Consider the following 17463-nt stretch of genomic DNA (forward strand, 5'->3'; position numbering starts at 1 on the left):
TAGTGAAGTTCTGTTGGCTATATACTATATGTGCTTCATTATTCTAATCGCATTAAAACCGATCAACGTCAAACTAACTGTGGTAGGAGATTTTAAATTCTTTCGATAAATGATTTTGAAAGCTGTGCCGTGTCAAGAAGACTCCATTTTTTCAGGATAGCACTCGGGAGACTTAAACCTATATTTGAAGTTTTTAATACGATAGCTAAACCTTGTACTATGATTTTGTAATCTTTTTTCCTCAGACGTCTTTATCAACATAAATGCGCACTACTGGCATCAAATAAAGTAAATTGTTTCTTTTTATGCGTAAGTAATTTTTTTCCTATGTCTGATAAGAAAAAGATCTCAATGCCTGAAAATGGGCAAAACATCTTTATAATGTTATTTGTACTTTATATTTCAAAATGGTAAGAAATTATAATAAAAGTATAAAATCTTGGTTTCGATTCACATAGTACAATTCTCTTACCGGCATTAATTGGTTATTTGTTGAAAGTTCTTCTTTTTGGTAAAATTATTTGTTAAAAGTTTGAAGTGTATATAATGTTGAATGAGTTGAATTCTTCATTTATTTTGAACTTTTTGTTGTGTCTATTTTGATCATCTTTCCTGGACTACGGTAGAAAATAAAATTAGTTAGTTTTATGTATTTGAACTACAAAAGATATTAAAATGTAGAGTCTTACGAAATAATGGATTGCAATTGATTTATTATTACCCATTTTGAAGTTTTTTTTTACAGTATTAGTTGATCACATATGTGTGAGTCTAATTGGTAACCAAAACCTTTACAAGTTTTTTATCTGTTAGTTTTATCGGAATAGTGCAAAAAAACTGTACAAAAAAGCCAAAAATAAAACTTTTTATAACGTTTTTTATAAAAAGTTTGTGATTGTTAACTGTCAAATTTCTACAAATTACAAAACTGTACAGTATTTTAATGGTTACCATTCAAACCTATTATATTTTAGAATATACCACGAAGGTTATTGTTTGTGCTCTATGGCCATCGAGATCTACCCAGAGCCCAACTATCTTAACCGACTATTTTGGAACGCAATAAAAGATGTTGGATCTATCATCTACTTGAGTCTCTAGGTCCATTGAATAATTTATCTTTTACGCAACCATAATTTATTGCACTGTTGAATTTATCATTTTTCTTGTATGTCTGATAATATGTTGAACTAGTTTTGTGAAACTTAAGTAAAAAGTGTATTTTAGAATTGAATGTAGCGGTTTATTATAATGGTGTTTTTCATTAGTTACATTTCACTAGTTTAGTCTTGTCTATGAACAATTCGTAAACCACATTTTGTGAATTAATGAAACTGAAACATATTTTTAATTTGCTCTAAAATGTTATTGGAGCTCAACTAAAAAATTGGTTCGATAAAACACCTCATTTTTATTTAATATAATCCAGTAATAATTTTCTTATCAAATTTATTTAATTAATCTTAGAATTAAATAGAATATATGTGCTACATAATAAAAATTATTAGTAATATTTATTATGATTAAAATACGTCTGATATTTATAATTTTATAGTTTTTTAAAGGAAACAATAATTTCTGACTTTTTATTGTGTGTTCCTTAATAAATGAAAATATGGGTATGATACACAAAACAATATAAAAACGAGAATATGGGTACAAATGGTTAGAGGAATATAAGAAGCTGAGTTAAAGATTCATCTGAAAGTTCACCATATACAAATATACAATAAAAGTTGTGGTCAAAAGTTCAATTTTGTGTGTTTCTAACAAAGGATAAAAACCCACCCTACAATGCCACATGATTAAAAACTAACACTAATTACATCCGATATGAAATTTGTAAGATTAAACCCAAGAATGGTAGTTTTTTTTTTTTCCTAAACGTAAAAGGCTAAGTTACCTTGTAATGGCATGTTTACGATATTTGAAGCACATAGTTAGAAGTATACGGACAGCAGTAAAATGAGGTAGTTGATTGATTCGTCACTCCTATTTATTACTCATGAATGTGGGTAGATACTCCATAAATATAGCATTATCTAAACACACTGTTTCTTTGGTAAATAATTCAAAGAACCACGACAAAAAATAGGTGCGGCTTCATTTTAATTTTTTTTTTTTTTTTGGGGTACTGAAAATATCTAAATAATGAGAATTTGTCAACGTTTATGTCCCCTAGAGGAAAGAATAATTTTCAGAACCCAAAAGCAAAGTACTTAATTTCTGATTTCTCTTGAGTACTTGAGTACTATAATATTCATAGAACAAGAAAACCTAAGCCCACAAAGTATATGTAGTTAAGTGTTTGAATTCAAGTTTCAAGTGTAATAAGTACCGATGATTAATATCCTTTTCTCGGATTTAAGAATTTGTTAGGATATTTTTCTTCACTTCTGAAAAAACAATTAAAATATACTAAAAGATAAAATATCTTGGCAATTATTATACAACGCGGAGAAAGAATAATTAATACGTTTGGTTATCACTCTCTTGATTCACTCTATATATGTAAACCGAGCCAGCTAGAACGAAGTGTCACGGACACAACTTAAAATAGAACCAAAGAGTAAACACTTAAGCAAAACAATTTTGTCCTACTCTTAGGTTATCTCCAATGAAGAACTTAAAGATGGTTTTCTTCAAGATCCTCTTTATCTCTTTAATGGCAGGATTAGCCATGAAAGGATCTAAGATCAACGTAGAAGATCTCCAAAAGTTCTCCCTCCACCATACACAGAACAACCTCCAAACCATAAGCCTTCTATTGTTTCTTGTCGTTTTTGTGTGGATCCTCTACATGTTAACCCGACCTAAACCCGTTTACCTTGTTGATTTCTCCTGCTACCTTCCACCGTCGCATCTCAAGGTCAGTATCCAAACCCTAATGGGACACGCAAGACGTGCAAGAGAAGCAGGCATGTGTTGGAAGAACAAAGAGAGCGACCATTTAGTTGACTTCCAGGAGAAGATTCTTGAACGTTCCGGTCTTGGTCAAGAAACCTACATCCCCGAGGGTCTTCAGTGCTTCCCACTTCAGCAAGGCATGGGTGCTTCACGTAAAGAGACGGAAGAAGTAATCTTCGGAGCTCTTGACAATCTTTTTCGCAACACCGGTGTAAAACCTGATGATATCGGTATATTGGTGGTGAATTCTAGCACGTTTAATCCAACTCCATCACTCGCCTCCATGATTGTGAACAAGTACAAACTCAGAGACAACATCAAGAGTTTGAATCTTGGAGGGATGGGTTGCAGTGCCGGAGTTATAGCTGTTGATGTCGCTAAGGGATTACTACAAGTTCATAGGAACACTTATGCTATTGTAGTAAGCACAGAGAACATCACTCAGAACTTATACTTGGGGAAAAACAAATCAATGCTAGTCACAAACTGTTTGTTCCGCGTTGGTGGTGCTGCGGTTCTGCTTTCAAACAGATCTAGAGACCGTAACCGCGCCAAATACGAGCTTGTTCACACCGTACGGATCCATACCGGATCAGATGATAGGTCGTTCGAATGTGCGACACAAGAAGAGGATGAAGATGGTATAATTGGAGTTACCTTGACAAAGAATCTACCTATGGTGGCTGCAAGGACTCTTAAGATAAATATCGCAACTTTGGGTCCTCTTGTACTTCCATTAAAAGAGAAGCTAGCCTTCTTTATTACTTTTGTCAAGAAGAAGTATTTCAAGCCAGAGTTAAGGAATTATACACCAGATTTCAAGCTTGCCTTTGAGCATTTCTGTATCCACGCTGGTGGAAGAGCTCTAATAGATGAGCTGGAGAAGAACCTTAAGCTTTCTCCGTTACACGTAGAGGCGTCAAGAATGACACTACACAGGTTTGGTAACACTTCTTCTAGCTCAATCTGGTACGAGTTAGCTTATACAGAAGCTAAAGGAAGGATGAAGGAAGGAGATAGGATTTGGCAGATTGCTTTGGGGTCAGGTTTTAAGTGTAACAGTTCAGTATGGGTGGCTCTGCGAGACGTTAAGCCTTCAGCTAACAGTCCATGGGAAGACTGTATGGATAGATATCCGGTTGAGATTGATATTTAATTTTATGGTTAAAGAGTCCAATCTATCTTATCTTATTTATTTTCGTTGACATTTTATCCTATGTTTGTTTTAAAGAGTTTGCATTGAATATTATTTGTGGTCTATTTGGTAACTTTGTTTTGGTACTTGCTTAAGTAAGAAGTGATGGGTGATACTGATTTTCTTTACATACTAGTCATTTCAAGAGAACAGAGACTTGGTCACCGTATGTTTTTTGCTCTAACCGGAATCAATGGATAAATTTAGTTTAGTCATGGGTAGCCACAAATTTTGTCAATGGTGATATGTGGCCAAACTGGTTGAGAAGCGGTGACGGATTATATCGATTGATGTAACACTAATATAGCTCCAACAAGTAATATTATGGTTGAGATTGTTATCCGCTGAGATTGATATTTAATTTTTATGTAATCTCTTAGACCATCTCCAACGTCTCACCATATAAAAATCTTTTAAAAACCATAAAATAATATATTTTAATTTTATAATTATTTTATAATTTTTTAATATAGTCTGACTACTAATAAAAGTACACGTATTTATTCTTTCGTGAGATTGTCCCTTATATAAAGGATTTTAAAGTCTTTCTCTCCTAAAACTTTTACTTTTTAGTTATTTTTCTTTTTCTTTTTTATTGTGAGGGACTCTGTTAAGGGATCACCGTTGGTGGTGCTCTTATGGCTAATAGTTTAGGTTGAGACCGATATTTAATTTTATGGTTAATCCTTTACGCATACTAGTCTAACCTATCTTATCTTGTTTCATTTTTTGACATATCATATGTTTTCCCTTTTTCTTATGAACAATTTAATCTTATGTTTGTTCTTTAAAGAGTTTGCATTGAATGTGTATTGCTATCTTTGGTAGCTTTGTTTGGGTACTTCTTTAAGTAAGACTTGATGCATTATACTGACTTTTCTTTATAATAACCGTCTCTTCAAGAAAACAGAAAATTGGTTTTTGCTCTAACCTGAAATATGTGGCTATATTTAGTTTAGTCATAGATGGCCACAAATTTTAGCAATGGTAATATATGGTCAAACTGGTTGCAAAGCGGTCACGGATTATATCCATAGATGTAACACTGATATAGCTAGCAGTCAAGATGGAAGCAAAACTGACAAGTGATTATTGTGGACAATCGTTTCTATTTTATTTTTTCTCTTTTTTCTCCTACGGCAAAAAAGTAGATCTAGAGTTTTTTTTTTCTTTTTTTTACCGCCGTTGATCTTCATTGATGAATTTGGGCATTCTTGACATTTAAAAAGTTTTCCGCCGTTAATCTAGAGTTTCCTCTTGGTCTGCAGTAGTGCGGTTTTGTCACCGATATAGTCGTTGCTGATCAGGTTTTAACGGAGGTGAAGGTTTAAAGCCGTGTTACGCGGTTGAAGACGTCGTGAAGTGCTTCGAGTTCAGAGAGTTAGGTGAGCCACAATGATCTGATAGACTTAAAACTATTCTACCAATTCTTATACATTGTGTTGTTAACGGGTTACCAATAATAACGTTGCTACAGAAAAACAAATGAACAAAATATTATGTTAGATTTTAAGTTATGTAAAAAATTTTTAGAAGATTTAAAAAGAAGATAAATTTTTAATTTTCTACGCAAAATGTCCACTAATTGTTGAAAACATGTTGTGGCCAAATATGGAAAGATGAAAAACAATTGAGATTTTTTAGAATCTAAGGTATTTGAAATCAATTTGATAGATATTTGGTTACATGAGAACTTTGGTGACAGTTACTCACATTTCTTAACTGAACCACTAGTGGGCTTTCAAATGATGTCATGAACTTCACATTCTTTGTTTGAAATTTATGAGGTAAACAACATGTGTTTCCGTAGAAAGTTTCATATAGCATTACAACTATATACAGAATTCGGACCTCTATTCCACTTCATATGAAATAGAAGTTAAAGTCCAGTTTCTCCTTAAATCGTAAGTTTAAATCCTTGATTTTCAGAAATTCGAAATTTGTATTTTATTTTCATCTTTCCATTTTTACAATTCTATTTATTTATTTCTGTTTCCAAAAAAAATTAATTCCATTTATTTTCTATATATAAAGCTTACATGAAAATAATTTTAATAAGACCAAATATTTTATCAAAATAATAAATATTTTGTTACGATAAAAATATTACTAAAATGTGTGACGATTTTTAAATGGTTACAATACAATCGTAACAACTTTTTTCTGTCCCTAAAGCATCACATATATTGCGAAAACAAATCGAGTAGCGATTTCGTCACTATTACATAGTGAAATTATCATCTCTAAACCGTGACAGATACCAAGTCTCAAGTTCGTTACTAATTACGACGAAACTATAGTTTCAAAACTTCATAGTTAATGACTTATAACTATCACTTATCCGGCACAATTACTAACTAAAAAACTGTCGTTGAACCATCATCTTTTTTGCTCCACTACAATAATTATTTTTGTCTTAAACTGTCACAAATGAATATTAGAAATTATGGAGCTATTATAAATTTAGGCACATTTTGGGCCAAAAATTATAAAAAGGACACATTTCAATTGGGCTTATAAGCCTAAGCATTTTTGGCCTGTTAAAAGTCTATTTTACCCTAAATTTAACTCTTCATCGTTTTCTTCTCTTCCTCTTCATTTCTTCCTTTTCTTCTTCATATTCCCAGAAAATTTTAGTTTTGTTCTTGAGAAAATTTATTTTGATTACAAACACTAAAACCTAAGGAATGATACTAAAAACGGAACCCAAACAAAATAATTAAACGAACCGTTTGAGATATAATAAACGGATGAACCAATTACGAAATAAAAATTTGAGATCTTATCATTGTCTTCTTCGAGCTCGTTTATCATGAGACGTGAGTCATGACCATCACTTCTCACCGCCACCCATAATTGCTGTTATCGGAGCTTATATATTGTTGTTGTTCTGTTGTTGTAAATGGAGATCTTGTCCGATGTTTTTCATTTCGTTAAAAAAATGAATTATTCGATTCAATCAAATAAACAATTTCAGATTGATTAAAAAAAAAAAAATCAAAGAAACAATCTCATCAATTGGAAGAACCTCAAATCATATCTAATCGGTTACAGAAAAAACTCTAAACTCAAATTTAATTTTTAATTAATTTGAAAAGGGCAAAATCGTCAATAAAGGTAGTAGAAGTACCCATTCACGTAAGACATGTATAAAATGCTTAATCATACAATACCCTTCACTTTATTGTACTATTTTCATAATTGATCCTAGAATTTATGGCTAACTAGTCAAAAGTATCAACTAAAACTATTGGGGTCTCAAAACCGTCATATTTTGTGACTATAATAACGTCTTAATTTCAAACCGTCACAAACGATAACCAAAAGGTAGTCTCATATTCGTAAAAAAAATAGCAATTTTTTTTTTCTTGATACCCTTGTGTTTTGTTACTAAGACAGACCTATAATGTTGAAATTGTCATAGCTAATGACAAAGAAAACCTCATCTCCATCCGATTTGACAGCTATGTAGAGAGTACAAGGCCAAGTATGGTCAATGATTATAAAGTAGGATCAATTACGAGATCTTGCCTTTTTTTCTATGTGCTTTGTCCAAATAGGTACTTTTCAATGTGCTACTACAATTAGGCATTTCTCTCCTAGTTGCATTGACGTTTTTATCCCAATCTCCAGTTCTCCAATTCACCCGAATTACGAGATTGGTGTCTGCAATTCACCAACCCCAGTTCTTTCGTCTCTACAATTCACCCTAATCGTAAACTAATCACAACATGACGTAGACACCATCCAACATTTGTTTTTGAATTACTTTTCGATTATTAGACATCGATCTATCAAATCCCCATTTCCGCCGTTAATGCCTTTCATCTTCCGTTTCTGCTATTCAAAAATCAGTGACACCGCCTTCAGCTCTTTCCTCGACTCATAAACCGGTGACAAGTCTCAGTCCGAAATCAAAAAATCCACCTACTAATATATGTCGATCAAATCTAAAATTGATTTCATTTGTGTTTTGAAATTTTTGCGTTCCCTAAACATCATCTTCTTAGGGTATAATTTTTTTTTATATATATACGTATTTAATTGGATATGTTGAGTAAATAGGTCAGAAGAAGATCTATGAACCATCTGGAAAAAAAAGAAAAAAAAAAGAAACAGATCGATGTAGAAGAAGAAGCTGAATCAAGGGTAAAATCGTCTAGTGATAAAAAAGTGCTCATTTACATAAGTCCACATGAAAATGTCCATTTTCAAATATTTGAGGTAGGTAGTACCTATTTTTATAAAAAAACCTCTTATAAAGCAGTATGAAATAATAATCTTAATGAATAATTTGGTCTTCAAAATTAAATCGAACGTTTATTAAAAAAAAGAAGCCTTTTGTAGTTCTCTATTTGTATATTGGTATCGTGTTGTAAGTTTCAATTGGAAAAGCCGGGAAGTCATATACATTACTATAAAGGTTATTGACAATATATGTGATTTTTTTTTTTTGTTAAGCAAATAAACGAAGTAGCCATATGATTCTGATTTAAAAACAGGGCATTTCGAAATTTTAAAATAACCGGGGTCTGGGTCAATAAACTAGGGGCTTTTATGAATATAGGTATATTTTGGATCAAAAATTTGAAAAAAGCATATTCACTTGGGCTTATAAGTTTGTCCTTGGATTTGTTGTTGGCTAATGAAATGATAATTTTGTCCTTGGATTTGTTGTTGATAATTTCACTTCATTTTTTCCGCTGCGTCACAGATTTCACGATCATGAAACCTCGCTTCTCACCATCAACTCTTGCCTTTTTCAACGTCGACTCAATATTCCATCAACATCATCATTTTCAACTTCATCAATACCGTTTCTCTCGTCTTTTTAGACTTAAAAAATGTTGCTTCCCCTAACCTCTTCCGATTAACCCAATTGCTCAAATTTAACGAGACTTTTGATGGAAGGAATCTAAACCCTAAGGGGATAGTATTTAGGGAACCCAAAACATCTAATTTTAGACATGGATCGAATCAATTAAACTCCAATTAATCAATATTTGTAAACCAAATTCGATCAGTGTTGTCAAAGATGAACGATTATAGCGTCGTTCTCTGGACGAATATGATCACAAGTGTTCTTATTCATTGCTTTGTGTGTCTTTAAAATTCTACAAAAGAGGGTTTTGGGATTGAGCTTATATCCAAAATGGGCATTTTAAGAAAGTTTCTTTCAAAAGAGGTATCTTCTACAGTAGAATTCAACAGTAGCAACTTATTGACTCGATTCTGACAATTTTGACTTTGGTGTCAAAGCGTGAAATATATATTATATCTAAAACTTCTCAATTATCAGTATGGAAATGGTACACAGTCTAAACATTAGTAAAAACTATATACTAGTTTGGGATTTAGAAACCCAAACAATTCAATTTACAGTATGTAAATGTTAGATAGGTGAGATGAGAAAATTTGTGAACAAAGAGAATTGCAGTTTCAGTGGAGAAGAGGACGCCAGTAAATCACGAAATTCTGATTGTGGATTCCGACATCCACAATTTGGCGCTAGAAGGAGGGGAATTAAGTCTTTTACTTCAGAACAACGATCAAAATCACCATGAGTAGCAACGACGGTCAGAGTTCCGGCGACCAAGCCTCCACCCTCGACGACATCAAGCAGCTGCTTCAACAGTTGTCCGAGAAGACTGACCGACAACAGCTTGCTGTGACGTCTCTCTCCAACAAGTTCGTGACCTTCCAAGAGCAATGCAACGGCCAACACGCAGCATTGGCGACTAATCATTCTGAAATCAGATCGGCTCACAACGCGTACGCGGAGCTCGAACGCGACTCAATTTTCAGGGCACCGTCAGCCCGAGCGTCCAAAATTCCCAGGAAGCATCTGGCCAGCAGACTCCACCGCCACCGGTTGAAGTCGGAGCGACATCGACTCAGAATCCTGTCACCTCGTCTTCACCAGCACGACTTGCCGCAGTTTCAGATAGGGCGATAGCTCGGACGCCAGTTCCACTTGATCAAACGCAGTCAATTCGGAACTTCAAAACCTTCAAGATCAAATCTGGGCCATGAACGCAAAAGTCCATCAGGCCACTACTTCGGCTCCCGAAGTGGAGAAGGTTATTGAGGCAACGAGGAGAACACCTTTCACCCCAAGGATCTCTAAGTTGCGTATCCGTGAATTCCGAGACTTCAAACTTCCGGTTTACAATGGAAAAGGAGATCTGAAAGAGCATTTGACTTCCTTCCAAGTCATCGCCGGACGGGTCCCCCTAGAGCCGCACGAAGAGGATGCCGGGCTTTGCAAATTGTTCTCGGAAAATTTGTTCGGGCTTGCTCTCACCTGGTTTACCCAACTGGAAGAGGGCTCGATCGACAATTTTAAGCAACTCTCTACTGCGTTCATCAAGCAGTACGAATACTTCATCAATAGTGACATCACTGAAGCCCATCTTTGGAATTTTTCTCAATCCGCTGACGAACCACTTCGGACGTATATTTACCGCGTTCAAGGAAATCATGGTTCAAATACCCAGCTTATCTGACTTAGCAGCTCAGTCCGCACTCAAAAATGGTCTTTGGCATGAGTCACGATTCCGTGAATCTTTAACAGTAAACCGTCCTGAGACGATTCAAGATGCTCTTCATCGAGCAACGAATTGGATAAATGCAGAAGAAGAACGGGCTTTTCTAGCCAAAAAGTTCAGTGCTTCAAATGCTGCACCAAAGGCGCCTCAGCCCGCAACCACCAAAAAACCTACCGAACTCCGAAAACCCGCAGCAGGAACCTGCACGACGATGCTCTGGTGATAACTCTTGACATTGCGAACTGCGAAATATAAAGAATTCTTATTGATACTGGAAGCTCAGTCGATTTAATTTTTCTCGATACTCTGCTGCGAATGGGAATCTCCAAAAAGGATATAAAAGGAGCTCCGAGTCTACTCGTATCTTTCACCAGCGAAACTTCAATGTCTCTTGGCACGGTGGTTCTTCCTGTAACTGCGCAAGGAGTTGTCAAGATGGTCGAGTTCACAGTTTTCGACCGACCTGCCGCATACAACGTAATTCTCGGAACTCCTTGGTTATACGAGATGAAAGTTGTACCGTCGACTTACCACCAGTGTGTCAAGTTTCCAACCCCAGGTGGAATTGAACAAGTCCTGGGAAGTCAACGTACCTCTAGAATGTGCTACATGACCGGGCATAAACTCAAGATCAAATAGCAACCACAGCTCGAAGCGTCCCCAAATCCAATCAAAAAAGTAGGCGACAACCTCGTAGAGCGGGTAGTTATAAACGACGATCACCCAGATCAGCTTCTTGGCTTTGGAGCGAATTTGGGCGAAGATTTCCAAAGTAAATTAGTCAATTTTCTCAAAACAAATAAAGCAACGTTCGCTTGGACAGTTGGGAAAATGACTGGAATCAGTACGGAGGTGATCTCGCACGAGCTAAATGTCGATCCAACCTTCAAACCGGTAAAACAAAAGCGCCGGAAGCTTGGTCCAGATCGAGCACAGGCAGTGAATATCGAAGTCGTTAGGCTCCTCGAAGTCGGTCGGATCCGCGAAGTCAAATATCCTGAATGGCTCGCTAATCCTGTGGTCGTGAAGAAAAAGAATGGCAAATGGCGTGTTTGTGTTGACTTTACCGACCTCAACAAAGCATGTTCAAAAGATTTTTTTCCACTTCCTCACATTGACCGCCTTGTCGAATCCACAACGGGGCACGAGATGCTGTCTTTTATGGACGCCTTTTCGGGATATAATCAAATCCTGATGAACCCGGAGGATCAGGAGAAAACATCCTTCATTACGGAATGTGGAACGTACTACTACAAAGTGATGCCCTTCGGACTAAAGAACGCGGGTGCAACCTACCAACGTTTGGTCAACAGAATGTTTAAGGATCTTCTCGGCAAAACTATGGAAGTATACATCGATGACATGCTAGTGAAGTCAACCTTATCTACCTCGCACTTCGACCATTTACAGCAATGTTTCGACATTTTGAATGAGTTCGAGATGAAGTTGAATCCTTCAAAGTGTACTTTCGCTGTCACCGAACGCGGAATCGAAGCGAATTCGAGGCAGATAAACGCTTTCCTGTTAATGACCTAACCTCGCAGTATAAGGGAAGTCCAACGATTGACATGTCGAGTGGCAGCACTGAACAGATTCATATCCCGATCTACCGACAAGTGTTTCCCTTTCTACACTTTACTGCGAAAAGTAAGCAAGGGGTTTATCTGGAACGAAAGCTGCGAGGAAGCATTCAAGCAGTTAAAGCGTTACTTGTCCGAACCTTCGGTCCTCGCAAAACGTGAGTTCGGGGAACAGCTTTTTCTGTACATCGCTGTTTCAGAGAGTGCGGTAACCGGCGTTCAAGTAAGAGTAGAGCGAAGTGACAAGCGTCCCATCTTCTATGTTAGTAAGTCTTTCTCCGACGCAGAGACCAGATATCCCATGATGGAGAAGCTCGCTTTAGCCGTTGTCACGGCAGCTCGGAAACTTCGACCGTATTTCCAGTCACATCCGATCGTCGTTTTAACATCTTTACCTCTTCGCACCATCCTTCATAGTCCAACTCAATCCGGACGATTAGGAAAATGGGCCATCGAACTGAGCGAATTCGATCTTGAGTTCCGAGCTCGAACAAGTTTAAACTCAACCATGGATACTTCACGTCAATGGGGCTTCATCAAAACATGGGTCCGGAGTAGGAATTTGTCTGACGCTCCCACCGGTGAGGTGCTGGAGCAGTCCTTCCGCCTAGCATTCAACGCCTCTAATAATGAAGCGGAGTACGAATCACTACTTGTTGGATTACGACTCGCCGTCGGGGTAGGAGTCAGAAACCTGCATGCACATTATGACTCGCAGCAAATCGATACTCTGGCGAGTATGAAGCAAAAGATGCGTGTATGGAAGCATACCTGAATTTAGTACGTGAGGTGTCAGGAAGATTCGAGCAGTTCGAGTTAACCAGGATCCCTCGAGCTGAAAATTCGGCTGCTAACGCATTGGCTGCCTTGGCATCTACTTTCGAAGTAACCTTACCTCGCGTAATTCCCGTCGAGACAATAAGCCAACCGAGCATTCGTCTTGATGAAATAAGTTTCGTTACCACCCGTGCCATGCGAAGAAGGCTAGATGCTCAGTCAGCAGAGAATGGTCTTCATCAGCTCGGGGATGATGAGGAAATTTCGGACGCAGTTCACCCCACGGAGATCGTGGAAAATCAAAGTCTTCCAGATAATCATAATGCGCCACTCCCTGATCAACCACCTCATGATTGGGGGGCAGACTGGAGAGAACCAATTCGGGATTACATTCTCAACGGTACGCTTCCTGCCGAGAAGTGGGCAGCTCGAAAGTTGAAAGCCACTTGTGCACGTTTCTGCATAGCAAACGATATTCTCTATAGACGAATCTTCTCAGCTCCCGACGCTGTGTGTATCTTCGGCGAACAGACCCGAACTGTGATGAAGGAGGTTCACGACGGCACATGCGGAAATCACACCGGAGGTCGCTCTTTAGCCTTTAAAGTGAGGAAGTATGGTTACTACTGGCCAACCCTGGTAGCGGACTGTGAAGCATATGCCCGTAAATGCGAACAATGTCAAAAGCATGCACCACTCATCCTTCAACCCGCAGAACTCCTCACCACAGTTTCAGCTCCCTATCCGTTTATGAAATGGTTAATGGACATTGTTGGACCTCTACACGTGTCCACTCGAGGAGTACGCTTCCTACTCGTGCTGACAGATTATTTCTCAAAATAGGTTGAGGCCGCAGCTTACTCCAACATAACTCACGTCCAAGTTTGGAACTTCATCTGGAAAGACATAATTTGTAGGCACGGCCTGCCTTATGAAATTGTCACCGACAACGGATCTCAGTTCATCTCCGAGCAATTCGAGGTATTTTGTGAAGAGTGGCAGATCCGTCTTAGCCATTCTACACCTCGCTATCCGCAAGGAAATGGGCAAGCCGAAGCAATGAACAAGACAATCATCTCAAACCTTAAAAAGAAATTAAACGCTTACAAAGGCGCGTGGTTTGGAGAATTGCAAAATGTTCTTTGGGCAGTTCGCACAACTCCAAGAAGAGCAACCGATGAAACTCCTTTCTCTTTGATCTATGGAATGGAGGCAGTCATTCCTGCTGAAATCAAGGTCCCAAGTGCGAGGAGAATCCGCAATCCTCAGAACGAAACTGAAAATAACGAAATGATAATTGATGTCATCGACACTATTGATGAGCGGCGTAATCGAGCCCTAGCTCGGATGCAAAACTACCATAATGCTGGAGCACGATATTACAACTCAAATGTTCGTAATAGATCTTTCGAAGTAGGAACCCTAGTCTTACGTCGGGTCCAGCAGAACAAAGCAGAAAAGGGAGCAGGCAAATTAGGGATAAGTTGGGAAGGCCCCTACAAAATCACACATGTTGTCCGCAATGGAGTCTACCGCCTGATTAACATGGAAGGAAAAACAGTTCGCAGGGCGTGGAATTCAATGCATCTAAAACGTTTTTACATTTAAAGCATTTTTCTTATGTAAATCGAACTACGTCTGACTTGATCCCCACCTTTGGGTACGTAGGCAGCCCGCACTTCGGGTCCAGTCTCTATAATCAATAAAACCAAACATTTTCATACTTAAAGTCGTATTTGGTTTTCACATCTGAAACTGCTTCAGGCGGATTACTAAACATCCGAACCTATGCTTCAGAGATATCCGAATTAAGCTAATAACTTAAGTTCGCGGTCATAAGTGATATCCGTACTAAACTATAAGCCGAGCTCAGCTTGCAAACGAATGTCATCTTTTTCTTGTCAAATTTCTACGCGATATAAGCCGAGTTAAACTCGCACTTCCATAGACAAATTTGGCAAAGAGAAAAGTTTTCAAAAAAGTTTGTACGACCAAAGTCAAGTACTTCAAAAAATAATGGCCTCTGTGGCCAACGAAAATTAAAAGCATTTAAGTCTTAAAAACAAATGGGTAGCAACTTCGGGCCATAACAACCCCAAAAGACGATAATGTTTTAAATTTTTACTCCGTCTTGCCGGAGTCCTTCTCGACGTCAACCGGGAACATGGCCGCTATCCCTGCTTCGGAGGTGGAGCCCTTGTTAGAGCCTCCCTCGTCGATAATCGCCACCTCGGCAGGAGGAATACTCTCCGCAGCTACCTCCGATGGCGTGTCGGCGAGGAGCGAAGTGAGTTCAGTCGGGTCGGGACGAGGAGTCTTCGGCTCCGCAGCATGTCTAGCGAACTTCTCCTCATCAGCCCGGACTGATTCAAGCTCCTTTGAAAGATCAGGAATTTCTCCCTTCTCAATTTCCTCAAGCAACTCTCTGTTCGCTTTGGCCTCCGCAACCCGAACTTTGAGGGTCTCGACCTCTTCCGATTCTTTGAAGAAATTCCCGTACTTCGAAGAGAAGTCATGGAATTGAGCCCGCACTTTCCTCCTTTCGTCCGTCCTCGCTGCGACAATCATTTCGGCTTGCTCCTCTTCCATTTTCTTCATCTTCTCTTTGCAAGTTCTGAGGTCGGCTCGAGCTTGAGTCTCTTTCTCGATTGCGTCGAGATAGGCATTCTTCCCGGCCTTGAGCTTCGCGGTCAGATCGATATTGTTCACTTCAAGCTTTTGGACCTGCAGTTCGGCTGCTTTCATCCGGTTCATGACTTTATTGGCTTTCTCCACGGCCTTGGCATTTTCATCTTCACTTCGCTTGAAACTCTCAATTTCAACATCCTTGTCAAAGAGTTGGTCCTCGTGACTGCAGAAAACGGAGTTGAACTCTAGGATTAACTGCATAATAAAAAGTTGTTATTCAACTAGGTCATCCATGGACATAACAAATATGGATTCAGTTCGGGCCTTACCTTGCCAAGTTTTCTGGCAAAGCGAAGATAGTTTTCCTTGTTGACTTCTTTCATCTCGTCAAAAGGAGCTATGGCAGAACCAGGCGGAACGAGAGTCCTCATTGTATCCGCAAAAGTCATTGGAGGAGCTAAATCATTTTGAAGTCAGATCGAAAGACAATATTCAAAAGTTGAAATAATTGATGAGTTCGTTACCTGGAAGAGGGACGTTGCGACGTTCCGATTCGCAGGTTTCAGATTCCCGAGAAGACAGAACCACCAGGTTCTGAGGGGCTTCCTTCACAATCCCCTTCAACTTCGCTCCCTTTTCCTCATGGCGAGGGCGGGAAGAGCGAGGTGGGGAGGGGTTAGTCTCTTCGGGTTGCTTCCTTTTCTTATCAGCAGCCCGCTTCTCGGAGTCTTTTCCAGCGGGGTCCTTAATAGTCTTTCCAGAGCCCGAAGTGGGGGTTTCAGGTTTTTTCCCAGCTGACACCGAAGCCTTGTTGGTCGTCTGGCGGGACCTCGACCCAGAGTCAGATTGTTGGTATTTCGATTTCTCTAGAGAACGAAGTTTGCTGTCCTCAAGGGTCCCCGCCATCACAGTTTTGTCGGATTTAATCCGCGCCTTTTCCTGCTCGGCTCTCTCTCTCTCTCAAGTTTCTTTTCTGCGCGGTACGAAGGGAGAGACATGTCGGCTTTGTCGATTATTCGTGGACAGAAAGGAGGCGAAGATACGGCAAGGTCAGTTCGGGATCTGATTCTCCGACCTGAAGCTCGAATTCTATCTATGGTCAAGGACTCCCAACCTAGATCTTGGCAACAGAAATTCGAGAAGTGAGCAGCGAAAGTATGTGAAACGGGAGGCATGCTGACTTTAAATGAAAACAAAAACATAAAAGAAGATGGTCAGTTCAGGTGCCACGAAGTGTTTGCATTCAGAAATTACAACTAAATTAAGTTGTGTTTTCCTAAAGCGAATTCACTATCTACCGGTGCGAGCTGCCCATTCAGATACAAATAAGCCAGTCTTGTTTCCATAAGTAAGATCATTCACTGGAAAGAAGAAGTATGATTTTCTCCATTGTTCATCTTTATCTGGGAAGTCATCGAAAACTCGGAAACCTTTCCGAGGTGACAAGAAAAATGTTCCCTTTGTTCGCCCTTTCTTAACTGCGTATAGCTGAAGGAGATCGTTCAGTGATAGAGAAAATCTGTCTTCTTCAGCTAGAGTAATGAGGCATAAGACAGTTCGAATAACATTCGGGCACAACTAGGGAAGTGCGATTCCAACGCATAGCGAAAATAAAATTTCGAACGCACACGGATGCCCTGGGGGAGGATTCTCAGGACAGACCGTCGGTTCGGGAGAAATAAGTGGAATCTGGTGAGGAATTTGGTGGGCTCCTCTCAGCAGCAAGAGTCTGCTCGAAGTCGAGAGCGAAGTCTTGTATTTTTCGAACTTACCATCTATTAGAAACACTTCGCGAACTACTTTCCTCGGAGGCATGACAAACACCGCG

At 38.8% G+C, this 17463-nt stretch overlaps 2 protein-coding genes, 1 long non-coding RNA gene and 1 pseudogene across 4 annotated transcripts; 2 read left to right on the forward strand and 2 right to left on the reverse strand.

The window, feature by feature from the left end:
• The first annotated feature begins 2447 nt into the window (after window positions 1–2447).
• KCS8 (3-ketoacyl-CoA synthase 8) lies at window positions 2448–4400 on the forward strand. Its single transcript, NM_127071.3, has one exon. The coding sequence runs from the start codon at window positions 2618–2620 to the stop codon at window positions 4061–4063; it is 1446 nt and encodes a 481-aa protein (NP_179113.2). The 5' UTR covers window positions 2448–2617; the 3' UTR covers window positions 4064–4400.
• A 3138-nt stretch (window positions 4401–7538) lies between these two features.
• AT2G06365 lies at window positions 7539–7848 on the reverse strand. The gene has a single exon (NR_140137.1). It is a non-coding gene; the product is annotated as an other RNA (long non-coding RNA).
• A 1814-nt stretch (window positions 7849–9662) lies between these two features.
• AT2G15100 lies at window positions 9663–14612 on the forward strand (annotated as a pseudogene; the record flags this gene model as incomplete). The annotated part of the gene is made up of 1 exon: window positions 9663–14612.
• Window positions 14613–15128: 516 nt separating this feature from the next.
• Window positions 15129–17450, reverse strand: AT2G15110 (hypothetical protein (Protein of unknown function, DUF601); the record flags this gene model as incomplete). Its single annotated transcript, NM_127073.2, has 6 exons — window positions 15129–15890; window positions 15965–16092; window positions 16160–16464; window positions 16620–16755; window positions 16934–17167; window positions 17264–17450. 6 exons carry the CDS (start codon window positions 17448–17450, stop codon window positions 15129–15131), a joined length of 1752 nt encoding a protein of 583 aa, NP_179115.2.
• Window positions 17451–17463: the final 13 nt, after the last annotated feature.

This window comes from Arabidopsis thaliana, chromosome 2, assembly GCF_000001735.4.
Source record: "Arabidopsis thaliana chromosome 2, partial sequence".
Taxonomy (NCBI): Eukaryota; Viridiplantae; Streptophyta; class Magnoliopsida; order Brassicales; family Brassicaceae; genus Arabidopsis; species Arabidopsis thaliana.